Below are 18,197 nucleotides of genomic sequence, written 5' to 3'. Positions count from 1 at the left end.
AAAGAATAAATAAAATAAACAGTCAGTGCTTTTTGTATTACCAGAAGGGGAAACCCTATGAGATCTGTCCCTTCAAAAAACACCCACCGAGTGTCTCACCATGCTGGGGACTGTGCTAGAGGCCAATGACTTAAAGATGCTGTGTCTCTTCTCCTGACACTGATGTTCAAGTGAAGAATTCTACAAAGCACCATGGCACTTCCTTTCCACTGGTGGCTGGTGCCAGGAAGACAGTACATTAAGGCAAGGTGACAGGCTGCCCAATGGAGGGAGAGTCTCTCAACTGAATGCCTAGGGATGGACCGCTAGGGACATGCCACTGGGATGGCGATCTGAAGGTCATGAGGGACAGAGTCCTGCAGCCATGCTAGGAACATTTAATGCAAAGGCCCTGGGGTAGGAATGCTCTCGAGGAGTTGGAGGAACAATGCAATGCCCAGGCAAAAATAAAGCAACCCTGGGAGTGCCTAAGAGGTGGTACTCACACAGAAGTGGACATTGAAATCGCCCAGGGGGCTCATGGGTCGCAACATGGGGGCAACTGTGGTCTTGCCCCAAACCTTCCCTTACCCAACACTGACTCCAAGTATCTATGGGTAGTCTTCTCGGTCACCTGCCTCCCAGCTGGGCTTGTTGGCTCAGCCCCACTCTCCACTCTCTGCTTAGTATTCTCTAAATATCTACAGGATGAATTCCTCCAAGGCGCAGCATTACTTTTCCAGGAGAAATGCCTCTTCACCCAGGCAGGACAGAGCAGAGAAACGCTGGCCACGTCCGGTGCAGCAACAAGGGTTCCTAGGGAAGTCTGGGTAAGTCTCAGGCAGGAATAGTCCCTCCAGTTCCTCCTGACATAGGTACCCTCTGGGGACACAGATCATCCTTTCTAAGTCTTAGCTATCAGAATCCTGGGGCCCAATGAAAGTGAGTAAGCATCAGGGTGGAGAACTCCACATGGCCAACAGGATGGCAGATATACCCCACCCCTACCCCCCAAGACTCGTGTGTTGACAGCCTGGCTCCCAGAGCAGAGGTGACCAGAACTGAGGCTTTTAAGGAAATGAGAGCTCACCGGAGCTCTGATTTCATCAGTCAACTTATCCATTGTTGGGTACCGAATGTGATGGGCTACCGCAAAGTGACTGGGTCCGGAGAAACGGAGCCTACTTGAAAGCAAGTGCATCTATGGGGCATATCCTTGGAGCCCTTCCTCGCTCTCCCAACACGGGCTATATGCTTATACGCTGCCATTGTTATGATGTTCAATCAATGGCCAGACTAAACCTTTCCTCTTTTAAACGGTTTCTCTCGGGTGTTTTGTCACAGCAACAAAACCCCAAGGCACGGACACTTGCCCACTTTCTTTTTCCCATGAGATGGTTTCTATTTCAGGGGTCTAGAGGGTAGGTGACTTGCCCAGTCATATCTTGCCACTTGGAGACAAAGAAAGAGGGACTCCCGGGAAAGTCAGATGGCATTTACCCACCCTTCCCTCAGGAGGGGCAAACTCAGGATGGCACCTTTTCAACCACAGCAGAGGAAGCGGACTGAGAAGCGCAAATCCGCTCAGCAAAGTTGGTGTGTACCCCGCACCCCTTCTCTCAGGTTATCGCTTCAAATTGCGCCTATTTTAGATTTTTGTATTTTAGTTTAGTTTAACTGATACATAGTAACATAAGTTTGTATCTATTTACATATGTATACACTGTATGAATTTCCATCAGGAAAAGATCTTCTACCCAAATATTTATTATTTGTTCGTGAACATTCCTTCCCGCTTCTGGGAGGTGCACCGAAAGGGTGCTGTCCACAGAAGCCCACCTTGCAAAGCATCCTAAGCCTGTAACTTCTTCCCCACTGCTCAACGTTCCGCATCCTTTCCTCCCAAGTGTATCAAGGTTTAAAGGCGCATAACATGCTTGGGCTTTAAGGATGGCATTTTTTTTGTTCTGGACATGAGGCAAGGATTAGATGTGTGGTAGCTCCGTTGAACCTGGGGCCTGGGAAAGACCGGAGTCGGGATCCGGAGACTGCGGCTTCCTCCACTGCGCGGACGCCGCGGCGTCGCCCCGCCCCACGTGGGCGAGTCCACTCCCAGGAAGGGGGCGCGGCTAATCCCGAGCACTTTGCGACGGTTCAAGCCACGCAATGACCAATCAGAAAACCCCGTTAATTCCCGCCTCCCGCTGCATCCCGGTTAGGCTGCTTCTCCAAAAAACGCTGGGAGGCGCCCTGCGGTGATTGACGTCATCTGAAGCCATTGGCTAAGCTGAGAGCAGTAAAAAAGCAGAAACCTTTCCGCGTCTTCCCGCGAAATAGACGGTTTTCCCCGCCTCTTTCTTCTATTGGCTCTTTGGACTGACCGTTTGGTAGCAGCCAATAGGAGAACAATATGGAGGGAGGAGGCGGGTTAACGATGGTTGCCAGGAGCCCGTTTGGCGCGACACTTGGGACCAGAGAGACTAGTGGACAGGAAAGCTGGGCTGGGAGCGGGTTCCGCTCCGCCCCACCAGCACCCTTGTAGGCTGCCTGGGGCCTGGGGCCCCTTGTCCAACCAACCCTAGCGCCCGGGCCTCCAACACGGCCTCAGGCTCTGGGGTCAGCGGTCTCCGAATCCTAACCCTCTTTCAACCCCCGCACCCCTACTAGTACCTGGTTACCATGGTGAAGCTAGCAGCCAAATGCATCCTAGCAGGTGAGTGATAAATGCGCTTAAACGCGTGGTCCCCGGAGCCCGAGCCGACCTAACAATCAGCTTGGGTTCACGATTGGTCCCACTGTCTCCCATAGGAATGGCTGCAGTGACTCACAGCCGTTTCCAGAAGGCGGGGTCGAGGTGGAAGTGGGTGGGGTCACGACACGACACTCCTCCTCCTCCCTTAGCGCACATTTGTAGCTTCAGCTGTACCCCCGATCTCCGCCCCCCACCCCATATTTTGAGACCACCTTCACCAGGTAGACTTACAAACTTGAGCAAATGCTTCAGTACAAGCACCCCCAAAGTTACCCCCCAAAAGTTAGGCGTCGGTGACGCTGGCCCCACTCCCTGTGATATCTGGAAGGTGAGGTGGGGTGGATTACTCTGTTGCTCCGCTGAGAGGGAACTTGGAGTTTCCCCAGAAGTAAGAATCGTGTTATTGTTGACTGACGTGAATATAGCCTGCAAAGTGCCTAAAGCGGCGGGGGGGGGGGGGTTGTGTGTGAGTATTTTTAAGTAGAAGCGTGCAGAGTGAGTTTGTGGCGCTCACACCTGCGGGCTTGCCTTGAGCCAGTCTGAACATTTAAAAGACAATTCGCTTAGCTTGTAGACTGCGTGCCCACTGCGTCAGCGCTGCGTGCGTGCCGAGCACCTGTGTTTCATTGAACCCCTTGCCACAGCACACTAGAGTAGGTTCTCTGTGGGGTTAGCTAGTGCGAACCCCCAGTTGAAGGTAGTTCCCAACGTTCCCAGATCCGCTTGATTCCCGAGCTCTGCCCGTGGGTAAAACGTGTTGGCTACTTTTCTTGGTGTTGTGACAACATACTTAACAGGAAGCAACTTAGGGGTCCACGGTTCCAGAGGACCGGCCATCGTGTCCGGGAAGGCATGGTGGCAAGATCCAAAGGCAGGCTGGCTGGCCACACTGCCGCAATGGTCAGGAACTGGAGCTATGGGCACTGGTGCCCAGCTCACTTCCTTTTTTTTTTTTTTTTTTTTTTTTTTTTTTTGTTCAGTCAGGGGCTCCAGCCTATGGAGTGGTGCCACTCACCTTTGCAGGTGGGCCTTCCCTCCTTACCCCGATCTAGGTCATGTCTCACAGGTATGCCTAGAGGCCTGTCTCCTCAGTGATTCTTCTCTGTGATGGAGAGATCAGCAACAATATAGGGGCATCTTTCCATCTTCAGCCTACAGACTGAGAAGGGGGGATATAGTGCCCTTAGTGACTTTTCTAATCTGAAACCGAAAGGCCCATGCAGAAAGATGAGCGACAGCCTTGACACACACACACACACACACACACACACACACACACACACACACACACACACACGGAGGAACCCTGGCTCTCCAGAGTCTGTAGCTCTCAGGGCGCCAGGGGAGGCAGTATTGTGTAACAAAAGGATGTGGCCGGTCCCCTCAAGGCTCTGTTGCCTTGGATAGTGTTGAGCTTCTGCGTGGGTAAGTTGGGGACATCTTCATTTTTTTTTTTAACTCAAGTTTCTTTTTAAGTGGGTGGCTCTGCCTGCTGTTCTTTGCTACTTCCTCTTTAGCTAGCTAGCTCTCAAGGAGCTCCTGTCACGAGCCACTCTCCTGAGACTTGTCCTGTGCTGGTCTCACCTCATACCCTCAGTGCAGGGTTCCTCAACAAATCCTCGCAGCCACACTAGCCAGGCCTCCAGCATCCTCTTCTAAGGCGAGGCGAGCAAGGCCCAAGAGCAATGAAGACACTTAGTCTTGGCCATGCAACAGAGCTGTGTAATCCGGACCCTGGGTCCAGACCTGGGTGATCTGCTTGGCACTTAGTCCTTCTGGCACTGTGCCTGTCACATGATTCTAGCCCCAGCCAGAGTCATCAGTGGCTCCAGGCCTCCCTCTACTCCAGCCTGGTCCCCAGTCTCCAGCTTCTAGCTAAGGCCTCTAGGGAGTATCCCCTTGGGAGCCTCCAGGGACCAACGGACCCCAGTGGAGCCTCATTCAGTTCTCAATCTCCACTCCTCCCTTGCTAAACACTCGGCCCCTCCCTAGCTCTTTTCTTCTCACCCCTCGTAGGCCCACGTGTTCTCTCACATAATCACCAGTCCACGTGTATAGTCCTGCCATAGATGTTTACTGAGCATCTGCTACACTGAGTTGCTGTGCAAGCTGCAGTCAGCCCAATGCCCTCACCAGGAAGGAGCCAGATGTGCAAGTGGGAACTGTGGGCCCTTTGTGTGTGGGATCTGAGGGGTGCCCCAGACACAGTTGCCACTTCTTTGCAGAGAGAGAGAGAGAGAGAGAGAGAGAGAGAGAGAGAGAGAGAACAGTTGACACACAGCTGTGTTTCATCTATTTAGCAAACAACACTGTACCAGACACGGGACATCCTGACTCAACTCTCTGGCAATTCTGTCAAATACGGTAGTACTGTTATTGGCCTCTATTTTACAGATATAGCAAAGGGGGTACAGAAGGATTAAGTAACTAACACAGTTACTTAACACACAGCTAGTGTGGTGCTGGAGTCTGGCCCCAAGCCTTTGCCCTTTTGGTGATGAACCATCTGTCTAGGGATGTGGGGACAATAGTCACGCTTCCCTGGAGTGTAGCCCTGGCACCCTTTCTGGTTATATGAACTTGATATGATAGCCACCCTGGTAAAGACAACAGAAGGACAGATGATCTCGGAGGCCACACAAGAAGCCAACTAAGCTTCACCCAGAGAGAAAGGACAGGATTCGGACTTGGGTTGGGGAGGGGGGCGTGTCCAAGGAGCAAGAAAACAAGCGTGTGCATCCAGGTTTTCCATGAGGGACAGTTGGAGACGGTTAGTGGTCGGCTAGAAGTTGACTGCAGAGAGCTGTGCATTCATGCTGTGGACAAATGAGAGGACTCAGTGGCTGTGCTGCTCTGTGACTGTCTCTCTGATGGTGTCATGGGGAGTCAGGGAAAGCTAATAAAAGAATCAGTTCCTGACATGGGAGAGGCCAGCCAGCAGAAGCAGAGACACATAGCAGTGGTACAGAGCCGGAAGGACCCCACAGAGCTAGGTGCAGGCCTCTGGGGAGGAGCAGTGCCTGGCTGATACAGCATTCCATTCAGTCACCCTAGGGCAATGTCACCACGTGCCACATTGCCACCAGGACCTGTTTTCCCTGGCAGAGGACTGAGCTCAGCTTCAGAGCCAGATGTGTCCTGGTGACAACTACACTTTACATCAGTGACTGTCATGTAGGTGCCAAGTCAACATCTCACAGGCAGGGACACTGGGGTAGTCAGGAGGATCACTGCCTCCAGGGCTGGGTACAGAGAAACCCAAAGAGGGGTTTCCCAGGCCTGAAGACGATGTGTGAGCTCCTCGGGCAGCTGTGGGTGGTGGGAGAAATGCTCAAGGTATAGGTTTGAGGGACAGCTCAGAACAGAAAGATGGAAAGAAGACAGCAGGACGTGGGAGATGGGGGCCACATCTTTGGACAGCGAGGATGCTGATACATGGTAGCGTGATGAGCAGAAAGAGTGAGATAGATGGAGAAGCCACGTAGGTCTGTGGTGTGACATGGCCTTGGCTGTGGACAAGCAAAGTGCTCCTACAGTGGCTAGAAACACAGCTAATGTAGGAAAGAGCTGGCCTAGGGCAGCAAGGGTCAGGGAACGAGAGAAGCCGGGCTTGTGGCTGTGGCCTGGTGGTAGGGCCTTTGCCTCACAGGCTTGAGGCCCTAGGCTTAATCTCAAAGGTGAGGCAGAAGAGGCAGAATCAGAGCACAGAGGACAGATCCCAGCAGTGCCTACCCTTGGAAAACTGAAGAGGATGAACCCATGTAGAGAGGCAGAGGAGCAAGCTATGGCCACAAAATGGAGCCTGTACAGGGTCGCCCCAACCACATGATCAGGGTGGGCCAATAGGGGACTGTTTCAGGCTACCACCCCATCTAGAGAGTTCATTAGTGGCCACCAGACTTCGCAGTTAGTTGTGAGGTCACGAGTAACGCCTCATGGTGCCTTCCCAAGGCAGTCTGGGCTTCCAGCCCTCCCCATGGCCCCAGGAAACCCTGCACCCAGCAACCACATGGGCTCACAGACTCTCGAGGTTTCGCATGTTCCCTCGGATGCTCTGCTCCTCAGCTGTGCTGTTTGGCTTTTCACTTGTCATCCTGTTGCGCGCAGAGTGTGTTTACCAGTTCCCCCTCCTCTCCGTCCTCGGATCCCTCCCCGTAGCCCACACACAGGAGCTTTGCTGCCAGCCTTGGTGACTGGCAGTCAGCGGAAAGATTCACGAAATGAACCAAAACCAATCTGTGGGGAATTTCCCAGGGAGAAAGAGCCAATTTCCTCCCAGAGTTAGGAGCAGGATGGGAGCCAGGACGGTGACTGACTCCTGTTCTGGAGTCAGGGGGTCATCAAGGCAGGCATGGAGAAGGAAATGCTGGCCTGTGTGCCCTGGAGTAGGTGGGACCCATAGTCTCTGAGAGGCCATAGTGAAAAGAGCTTCATGGTGGCATTTGGGATTGTCATCCAGATCAGCCTGGTTAAGGCCAGGCAATATTAAAATCCCAGACAGTTACTTAGCCTGGCACTTCGCCTGTGACTTCAGTGAGGACACAGCCTGGGAGGGAAGGAATGAGAGAGAAGGGAAGCCCAGGCAGGAAATCAGGTCTTGAGGAACGACTCACTTGGCCCTCGCCGAGGTCTCACATATAGCCGTGTAATTGCCTCACAAGAGAAAAATGACAGGTGGAAAAAGTCAAGAGCGGCAGTGTCCAGAGAGGCAGGCTGGAGGAGTCAGGCAAAGCGAGCCGCTTTGAAACGATATTGAGGGAGATTGTCCCAAATGCTGGGTGTCAAGAAACTGGCATGGGTGGTGGTGGTGGTGGTGGTCAGGACCCTGAGGGTCAGGGCCAGGAGAAAGCAGAAAGCAGGTGTCCTGTAACACCTGGGCAACAGAGTGAGACTCAGTGTTCTGCGCTCAAGGCGGGGAAAAATTCTTGAATGTTTACATAGTCAGCAGAGGTGAAGGCTGCAGGGACAGTGCAAAGTGCAAGGCATCCTGAGCTGCCCCTATGATAACCCCGGAAGAGGTCCATATGAAACTGCTCCCTCCTGTCTTGGGCCTGAAAATCTCCAGGAATCTTTCTTGCCGATGTGCAGGTTCCTGGGGCTTTTTATTGAACAGAGAGGAAGGCTCAGCTCAGTTGGGCAAAATGCGCTGTGTGCGTGCAAGCGCGTATGTGTGCCCCTAAGTCCAGCAGCTCAGCATTCACCTGGCACATCGAGATGGAATGCCTCACCTGAAAATGAGTTTTCGCACAGTGGGTGCAGCTTCCTGACTTCTTCACTGTCGGTGCAGATGAGGGTGCCGGCAATGGCTCAGCCAGTTGGGGTCACAAGTCACTGTTCACTCCTTTTTGCAGGCCAGACTCTCAAGTAAATTGGAGTTTGAATGTGACAGGTTTTCCCATAGGGTGTGCTTTGGTGGAAGAGTGTCACTTCTATTGCCAGGGTTCCAGAGCCCTCCTTAACCCCTGTTACCTTCTAGGTCATTCTTTGGGCTGACAGGGCTCTGAGGTGTATAGAAATAAAGTGTGGCCTGTGTAAGCTTTAAGGATCTCCCAGACAGGCTGCTCTGCTGACAAACACCCCCCCCCCCCCCCCCCGCTTCCCACGAGAGCTGCAGACATTTGCTCTGAAAACTCAGCAAAGTTTCTGGCTTCGAGGCAAGCACTCTAGAATAGGAGGAGGTTTCTTGTGCCTGATGGCACCCAAGTGATGACTTTTCCTCTGCTCTGGCCTCAGGAGACCCAGCTGTAGGCAAGACAGCCCTGGTGCAGATGTTCCGCAGTGATGGGACCCATTTCCAGAAGAACTACACTCTGGTGAGCTGAGATTAAAGAGTCCCCGCATGGCCACTGTGTACAGAACTGTGGCCCTTACCCACTAGGGGTGACTTGGCAAGGTCCCTAGATGATGCCCTAAGAGGCCTGAGACTAGATGAGGAAATGGTCACGTGGAGATCCAGGTTCCACTGGCCACCAGGAAGGGACTGTCTGCTGCGGGGACCAGACGGACCTGGAAACCACATAGTTGCCAGGAACAGTGGAGGGAAAGGAGTTGGGAGTTCTCAGGGCCTCTGAGCTCTGCTTAGCTGGGAATACCTCTGCAGGAAGGTGGGGTCTGGCCTCACTCTGGATTGCCCCACTGCAGGCTCCTCTAATGCCTGTGATCTTGGTGTCTCCTGCAGACAACAGGCGTGGACTTGGTGGTGAAGACGGTGCCAGTTCTTGACACAACTGACAGTGTGGTGAGTGGCACTCTGAAGCCAGGGCACGTGTGGGGCTACTCCCATGGGCTGGGGTTCCCTCCCTGCGAGGGACATAGAGCGAGGACACAGGGAATCATTGAGGGAGTTCCCCCACCCTCCGTGGGGAGGTGGGCAGGGACTGGGATGCAGGCCTTACCAAAAAGAACCTGTTATCTCTTATCTGAGTTCTTTTCTTTTTTTTTTTTTTTTTTTTTTTTTTTTTTTTTTTGGGTTTTTGAGACAGGGTTTCTCTGTGTAGCCTTGACTATCCTGGACTCACTTTGTAGACCAGGCTGGCCTCGAACTCAGAAATCCACCTGCCTCTGCCTCCCAAGTGCTGGAATTTAATTATCTGAGTTCTTAACTGGATCCCTCCATAGACTCCCACAACTCTCGAGGAAGAGTGGCACAACACCATGCCATGTTCATTTGTTTATGTCGTATCTCATTCAGAAGGTAGCATTTATCGGGTTCCTAAGGAGACCCCTGAGCAAAAAGAAAGACACAGAAGTCCCCTGATGCCACAGGAAAGGCTGAGACAGGACCCACTGTTCAGGGCTGCTGCCTATCAGGGTTCAGGAGGTGCTAAACCAGGAGGGGGATTGGGGATCTCTGAGGGGGTTCCAAGCAAGCACAGCATTGGGTGGGGTCTCCATCTGGGCTGGGAGGGCTGGGTGCCTTGTGTCTGGAGCACATGTTCCCAGTCTCAGAGCAGTGACAGGCTGTCCTACTTTAAGTAGCTTCCTCAGGCCTCCTCAGTGACCTCCTTTACCAAGAGTTGTTATAGGATCTGAGAGTCCATTTGGTTAACAAAGCACAGAGCGGCCTCTTGGACACCAGAACACTTGTCAGCCTGCTTAGCGGTCTGTCCCGCCAGGTGGGCAATCAGCCTGCTCCCACCATTTTTGTGCTTTGAGGTTGGGAAAGGTGAGCCACCTGCCACCCAGGTCACACCAGGTGGATGGAAGAAGCTATTACCTCTGCCTCTCGGGCACTCTGGACTGTTGTCACCATCTCTCTGGGCTTCAGAAAGGATAGAGCATGTGTGAAAGCACCCATGTGCGTGGGTGTGTGCTCCCTCTCCACCCGCAAGCCTCATTCACAGAGAGCTGAGCGGGAAACCTTGGCTTGACTCTTCCCGTGGTCTCTTCTGACACGCCCTTCTGTGGTTCCAGGAACTCTTCATTTTTGACTCAGCCGGCAAGGAGTTGTTCTCTGAAATGCTGGATAAATTGGTGAGTAGCGTGTCATTTTTTTCCTACCTTCTACCTTTTCCACTACGTTTTGCCCAACCCTTGTCCCCGTGGTACTCCCCACGGTGCCTCACTGGGACCATCAGAAGTGGCCAGGCAGGATCCTTTAAGGGGCATCCCTCCTGGCTGGGGCTCTGAGCCACTTGGTAAGTAGATGTTCCTGCTTGCCCATCATGGGTCATCCTAGCTCTGGAATGTGCCAGAAGCCATGAAGCTGGCCAGTCCTTGAAGCTACAACACACACACACACACACACACACACACACACACACACACACACACACACACACACACACACACACACACACAAACCCCAACCCTGCTGTTTTTGACCATCCTCATCTGAGGGTTTTCCCCAACCTGCCAGGACAGGACCACTGATCCCTTCCCCTCTAGGGAGGCCTAAAGCTAGACAGGAGGCCCTGCCCTTCCCCCCACCAGGAAGGGTCATTGCATTGGTCTTGTTTTGCCAAGCTCTCCAGAGCCCATCCTGGTCAGGCCTTCCAAGGAGACTAGAACTTAGGACTCTATAGGCTCTACAAAGTCTCTGATACCCCAAACAAAACAGCGCCTAATTGTACAGGGTCCTAGTACCCAGATCCCATGCACCGGAGGGAACATTCACAGCCCAGGCAGAGGCATCCTGTCACCTCATCATGGGCAGGTGGCAGGATCTTTAGGGACTCTGAGCCACCTCCAAGGCCAACAGCCCTCAGCCTGGAACCCTGGCTCTTCACTGGGTGACGAGCCCCAGGTGTTAGTGTAGTGTGCATTAGGCTGATGGCAACACCATGAAGAAATCAAAAGTGTTCCCAAGTCTTGAAGGAGATGCAGACAGACACATCCAAGGACTAGGCAATGAAGGAAGGTGTACCCTTTGGAGACTGCAGTTTGGGAGAACATCATAGCCTTGTGGTGCCGGGCTCCCCAAAGAACTGTGGTGCATGAGTTCGTGGAACCATGAAAGACAAGAAAGGGCTTCTGGGTGGTAAACAGCCCCGTCTCACCAGCCTGGCTGCCTCTGGAGTCTGTCAGATGGAGCCAGTTAGCATACTTTCTGAGCTTTTTACTTCAACTGTAAAAGGGAGTCGCCCAGATCATTTTACTGATTCGGGTGTCTCAGTCATGCAAGGGTTAGCCCCGAAGAGAGGTACCTGGTAGCCACTGCCCTCTTCTGGGTAGGAATCCCCTCTCACCCAGGCTCACAGTTCCCTTTCCCGAGGGGGAATGAGCCCCACTGCGCCTGGCCTCCATCCATTATGTGGTGAACTGTGGCCATCTGTGAGCCTGACAGTTTCCCACCTCCCACCTCTCCCTCACCTGCCTCCCGTTTCTCCCCATCCCAAGAGTCCCTGTCACCATCCCTGAAATGTGCTTCTCCTGTCTCTTGCTTAGTGGGAGAGCCCCAACATCTTGTGTCTCGTCTATGATGTGACCAACGAGCAGTCCTTCATCAGCTGCACCAAGTGGCTGGAGAAGATCCGGGCCCAGGCTCCAGGTACCACCCTCCCAGGTAGGAACTATGGGTAGTTCTTTTTCTAGGGTCACCACCTCTGTCCTTCAACTCAAAGGCCTCGGGTTACTACACAAGCCACTGTGGAACTAGGACAGGGGCCTGAATCCCTCACTCTTTGACTTCGGTGTCCTTTACTGTGCCCTTGCACTGCCTCTTAAAGGCCTTGAAAGCCTCCCCCAAGCCTGGGGGTGGGGAGATGGTCAGTGCCACCCACCAGGCAGAGTTACAACAATAAGAAGGAAGGTGCTGTATTCTGAACCCAATGTTTCCAGAAAGCTAACTGCAGGGAAGAATCCCTCATTTCCCCCCAGTACTCAGACACAAGCTGCATTCCAGCCCCATTGCCACTCCTGCACGCTTTAAATCAGTTTCTTTCTCATCCCTGTGTGAGATCAACAAATTCTCCTCATTAGAGGCCAGGGAAAGCAGCCTCTAGAGACGAGCTGAGAAATTAGCACAGCTGAGGCAGCTGGGAACCAAGCTCAATTACCTGAGTCCCTGACTCTGAGCCCGGGCCCGAGATTAGCATTAATGACCATGTCCGATGTTGGCTCCATGTGCCGGGAATTAACACAAATGCTCTTCTAAGACTCACCCAGGCCTGCTTGGTGCTTACAGCCCTAAGGAGATGAGGAACGTAGATATATTTGAAGCCCTGAGAAAACTTTGAGCTGAGCTGCCTGTGCACACCAAAGCCAGTCTGTCCTCTGTGGCCCCTGGGGACCTTCCCTGCTGCCACATACCACCTCAAGTGGGCAGCTTCGGTCACCTGATGAGCCACACCCCCTCTCTCTGTAGCCGACCTCCCATCCTGCCACCTCAAAACACAATTTTGTGGTTATTTCTTTTGAGTAGGCGTTTTAGTGGGAACTAAGACCGACCTGGCTGGCCGACGAACAGTGGATTCTGCACAGGCCCAGGCATGGGCGCTGGGCCAAGGCCTGGAATTCTTTGAAACATCTGTGGTGAGTACCCTCACCTCCCCTGAGCCACTGTGCTGGGGGAGCTCTGTGCTGGAGCTCTGTGTTCATGACCTCAGATGCACCAAGTGGTCCTGCCACCAGATACAAACTCTTAAGTTAGAAGCCACGCTCCCATTCTCCCCAGGATCTCTGCTCAGTGTGTGTTGTCAAAGTCCTCTGTGTGGCATCATGAAGCAGGGCTGTGTGCAACTCTCTTGAGAAGACGTTGAAGTTGAGATGTTCCATTTTCCTAACCCTGGGGCCCTGAGAGCTGCTGGAGGTCACACTCCCCTTGGCTCTTGGTTTCAGTGGAGCCTACTGGATAGTTCTATGAGACAGGAATTGACCCCCAGTTCCCAATTAAGCATGGAAGTAGGGGGGAAGAAAAGACTAGCCCACATGACCGGCATGCATCTAGCCCCAGGACCCCCAGCTCCTTGTACCCATAGGCACATGCCGTGTCATCTTTGCTGTGAGAGCCCTCTGCAGGGGGAGACATGGAGTGATGGGTCACAGGCACCATCAGGGCTGTCCAGCACAGTGAAACAAACAGCTCCTTACATTTGGAACTTTGAAAACTGTGCTTCAAGCATGTGATTCTGTCCATACCCGTCAGAAACCCCGTCTGTGTCTTCCCCCACAGGCATGGGATGGGCCAGACACCACTGTCTCATAGGTAGTCAGGGCCCTGTCAGAGGCATTGCCAGGAATCCTGTTAGTCCAGCTGCAGGCTCTGTGACACCTACAGAACAGCCCGAGCCAGCACTCTGTTGTATGGATGTAGGCATTTCTAGTGTCCCCCATTGGCACACTTCCCCCAAACAAGGCATAGCCTTCAGAGCGAGGGTCCCGCCTTCCAGTGGCAAGGAGCTGAGCTGGCTCTGGAACCCTGGGCGTGGGATGCACACCGTGTGGCCTCAGGCTTTTCACCTGTAAGTACAAGGGCAGGACGTTTCCCTTTGCTGATCATCACACACAGGAATGTAAAGCACCTAGCACAACGCCTAGTGCCCTGTAAACACTCTACACACTAGCATTTTAAAACGGAAACGACCCACTGATAGAGTGCTTTTACTGTTACTCCTTGCTAAATCCCAGCACAAGTGGCTGGTACAGAGACGGATGCCTTGAGTCCAATTATCACAATGTTGGATTAATGAAGTTCAAATGAGAGCTGGCACTACTCAGGGCTCCCAGGCTGTGCCATGCCGCACACCTTTGAGCAAGCAGTGAGCTGTATACCCACAGCTCGCACTAGCTCCCCATTCCCTCCTCCTCCACCTTCATCTCCATCCCCTCCCCCAGCACCCCCATTTCCTCCAAATTAAAACCTGCCCCAACACATCAGTCACTCGCCCCAGGCAACTGGTCAGCTCACTCTGGTGTCAGGAAGGGTGTGCATAAATTCTGCTTGAAGAGGCTTCGGTTGAGCGCTTGGTATTAACTGTGCAAGTTAACTAGTCCCCCCTGAGTTGCTGCTAACAGGAGCACCACTGGCGGCTCGGTTAAGAAAGCTGTAATTAAAAAGGGAACATAACCCAACGTGGTTTGAGATGCTGCCAAGACCCATGCCCTCCTCCTCCTCCTTCCAAAGCGCAGTGCAGCAGCCTCAGGGAGAGACCTCCATAGTTTCTTGGCTTCTTAAACACCCCTCCGTGTCTGATATTTCCAGCCCCCCCCCAAAAAAAAGTCAAAAAGGATTTCTTTGAACAAAGTTTAGAGAATTTTCATAGCTCGCCCCTTATCATTACGGTGGGATGACATAGAGTGCCAGAGCAAAACCAAGTCCACCAGGCAGCTGAGGGCCTTACTACCTGATCGGGGTGGCTCAAATTACCTTTTCAGCTTCGTAGCAACCTGACAGGGCAGCTGTTCTGTCTCCGTTATTTAGTTAGCAGACTCAGAGGGGTTGTGTATCCCCCCCCTTCCACCCCCACCTCAGTGTACAGCTAAGGAGGAAGAGAACCAACCAGAAGGCAGCTTGACCTTCCACCCCTGAGGCACCCGTGGCCCCTCACCAGGCCTGCTTGGGGGCTCTTGGCGACAGAATTCTAAGCCTAACCAAGGGCTTGTCTGAGCCTACTCCAAAGTCGCCTCCCTGTACCAGCCTGCTCTGTCAGTGTCCAAACTGCACGCAAGATGATAATTAGTCATCGGATAAAAGGGCTCTGTCGCTGGCGGCCCCCTTAATGCGTTTGGAAAATGGTTCAATTTCCATCTATTTCCAAGCACTCCATGGTGTCTGCCGAGGCTCCTGGGCATTGAATTCCTTGCATTTTATGATGGGTTCTCCCAGCTAGTGCTTTGGAGAGCTTTTGACTTGGTCTAAAAACCCTCCCATAGGGCCTCACAGGCCTCTTTCCTCCACTCTAAGGACACTTTGAATCAGGGGGTGGGGGTTGTTATTCAGTGACATTGACTGTCTGGGACATGACAGCCACACAAGCAGAGGCGAACCTGATGAGGCCTGTGTGGAGCCAGCACAGGTGCTCCCTGGCCTGCTAACTGTCCACCTTGCCCAGCACACTCTTGGCATTGGGCCTTGTTTGTTTGTTTGTTTGTTTTTGTTGTTGTTGTTGTTGTTGTTTCTTCCCCTTGGCCAACGGCTCCCCTGATTGCTCCTGTTTCTCCCTTGTTATATTGTCAAGGCAGCTTTCTCCCCAGGCCTGGTGCATACCTGTCCTTTTTATGACCGTACCATGAAAAGGCTGCCTGCCTGGGATCAGGATACACTGGCCAGCTGGGCCAGTCCACCCTCGCGGCTTCATCCACTCCTCTGTAAAGTGCAGCCACACTGCCTTGTGTGCTATTCCTCCCATTTCATCAGAGACACTTCAGTGCCTCTTATGGAGGCTGCGCCTTTGCCAGCCACTGAAAAGCTTTCAGACAGGCCCTTGTACCCTCTTAGCTCCTGTCTGCAGTGTGGTAGTTTCTCTCTGTCATTTGGTTTTTGAAAAATGCCCAGACGGTATGGTGGTGTGTGCCTGTAATCCTACCACGTGGGGCTCTGAGGTAGAAAGATTAAGAATTGAAGGCCGAACCAGGCGTGATGGCACACACCTTTAAATCCCAGCACTCAGGGAGGCAGAGGCAGGCAGATTGCTGTGAGTTCCAACCTGTTCTACAAAGTGAGTCCGGGACAGCCAAGAAAAACCCTGTCAAAAAAACAAAACAAAAAACTAAAGGCCAACCTGGACTACATAGCAAGACCCCATCTTTAAATGATCATGACTGATGGTGATGATGGTGGCTAGGAGGGTAACTCAGGTGGGAAAGTGCTTGTCTAGCATTCAGGGCACTTTGAGTTCAACCGCCAGCACCACGGTACATACCTGTAATCCCAGAACTCCAAAGGTAGAGGCAAGGGGATCAGAAATCCAAAGTTAGCCTTGCCTATAGTGAGTTTCAGGCCAGCCTAAGCTACGTGAGACCTTACCTGACAAAGCAAACAAACAGCTGTCTGAGAGACAGGCTCCTGAGTTGGGTCCCCTGGTGTTGCAACATTAGCCCCCCAAAAAAACTTGGGGGACAGGAGCACAGACAGAAAAAAAAAACAGACACTCACATTGCAGGTGAGTGCTGGCAGTGGCCACAGTGTCAGAAAGGTACCATGTGCGCCCTTCCTCCTGACAGCCCCTCTGACCTCACCTTGGAGGGCCCGCCATTGGCTATTCTTAGGTGCAAATTAAGGCAGGCTCTTCAATTTTCCCGACCCCTCTGGAAATTAGGAATGTCTTCCGGCACCTTTAGTCATGAAAAGCAAACATTCGCTCCAGCTCAGTCTGTGCTACCCCCAGCGTCAGCGGGAGAAGGAAACCGCCTGTTAAAACTCCAGCAGAGAGCCAGCTTTGCACCTTCTGTGGTGTCAGGTGCCCTCCCCAGCCCCCATGGCAGGAGCCATGCATTCCTGTTGGGACCTGGCACCATCCCAGAAGCCTCAGCATATTTCTTTAAAGTAAGCCTAGTCCCCCTTGGCCTTGCTCCTCCCCCTACTGGCCCTACTGGTCCTGGAGTAGAAGCTCCCTGCTGCAACCTAGCATCTCTCAGGTAGGGGGTTGTGTGTGTTCTGCCTCTCCTAGCTGGGCTGGGTTGCCTTTGTAGCCCTCTTCCTCTTCTTCCTCCCCCCATCCCCCCCAACACCCCCACCCCCACTCCCATCCCGCTCCTTCTGGAGGCAGGCTGTGACCAGACTCTCTTATAACACATCTGTCTGCTGTTTTGCTCTGGCCTTTGGACCTCTGTCAAAGCCAAGGACGGGGATTCATCTTCATGCCCTCTACACAGAACCCTAGTGGCCACAAGGATGGCTCCACAGATAGACCTCGTTCCAGACCCTGCCTCTGCCACTCACACGCCATGTAGCTGTCCATGTGTCCCTTCTGTCTCTCTGTTTTCCCTATAAAATCTGCATTGTGACAGCAGCTGCCCAAACAGCATGAAGCTGTTCCAACACCAAGTACCAGGAGCCCGAAGGGAGGGCGCCTCTAGTAGGGGCCAGCTTCCCCAGACTGCCAACCTCACGCCCCTTTCACTTCCTACAGAAGGAGATGGACAACTACGAGGCCCCGTTCCACTGTCTGGCCAAGCTCTTCCACCAGCTGTACCGGGAGAAGGTGGACATGTTCCATACCCTGGTGTGAGGGTAACGTAGACTGCCCCATGGGGCTGGCCGGGCTGGGCTGGGCTCAGCTGCTGCGAGCCTAGCGGACATTCATCTTCATAGGAGACAGAAGATGGAATAGCCTGGAACTTCTCAACATCACCGTAGCTTTTAATAAACCAAGGAGAAAGAATGGCAGTGACTGCTTCCGATTGTTGTTGTTGTTGTTGTTTTTTCCCCCTCCCTGCTTCTGCTCTTAGTTGGGGCTGTGCCTTCCTGGACAATCACAGAGTGTACCTGGACCTGTTTCTGCCCTTCATGTATAGGGCCTGACTGCTCTGCAGGCCTTCTGTAGAAAAGACAAGCCCAGGGCTGGTTACAGCCACGGGTTCACGGATCATCCCTGTCTGGAAGGTTTCCAGGGACCTTGCTTCCTTGAGGGGGCTACTGCCTCTGGGAAAACAAGTGACCCCTGCCCGCTTCCCTGGATGCCTGCTGCTCAGCATAGGGTTCAGACAGCCTGTCCCAGCTCCAGTGCTGGGAGCCCTAAGTGCACAGACAGCCAAGATCTGGCCTCTTCCTGTAATGGCCAGCTGTGTCTCCCTGTGCATCGAGTTGGAATACCACTTCACCCTGTTCCTTCCTAATGAAGGCCTTTCCACACCAGCGCTATGGCTACAGTCACCTGAGGCCTTCTGGGATTGTCAGTCTTCCCTGGGGACCCTTACCTTCTCCATGACTCTCTGGCCCACATGGTTTTGTCACCTCCAATGGGAGAGAGTGCCATGCCCACATCACTAGCTAGGGACACACAGCCCCTGGTATGTCCCTGTGATAGTGGCCATGGCGGAACGGCTCTGGTTGCTGCTGGTGACCCATCATGTCTCTACATGAGCT

At 53.1% G+C, this 18,197-nt stretch overlaps 1 protein-coding gene across 1 annotated transcript; it reads left to right on the top strand.

The window, feature by feature from the left end:
• The first annotated feature begins 2,404 nt into the window (after window positions 1-2,404).
• On the top strand, window positions 2,405-17,497 carry Ift27 (intraflagellar transport 27). The gene is made up of 7 exons (XM_051159908.1): window positions 2,405-2,692; window positions 8,465-8,544; window positions 8,910-8,969; window positions 10,145-10,204; window positions 11,618-11,735; window positions 12,594-12,703; window positions 17,242-17,497. Exons 1-7 carry the CDS (start codon window positions 2,659-2,661, stop codon window positions 17,338-17,340), a joined length of 561 nt encoding a protein of 186 aa, XP_051015865.1. The 5' UTR covers window positions 2,405-2,658; the 3' UTR covers window positions 17,341-17,497.
• Window positions 17,498-18,197: the final 700 nt, after the last annotated feature.

Source organism: Acomys russatus, chromosome 17 (genome assembly GCF_903995435.1).
Source record: "Acomys russatus chromosome 17, mAcoRus1.1, whole genome shotgun sequence".
NCBI classification, from domain to species: domain Eukaryota; kingdom Metazoa; phylum Chordata; class Mammalia; order Rodentia; family Muridae; genus Acomys; species Acomys russatus.
The sequence above is the reverse complement of the archived record's forward strand: the minus strand, read 5'-3'. Positions and strand labels throughout refer to the sequence as shown.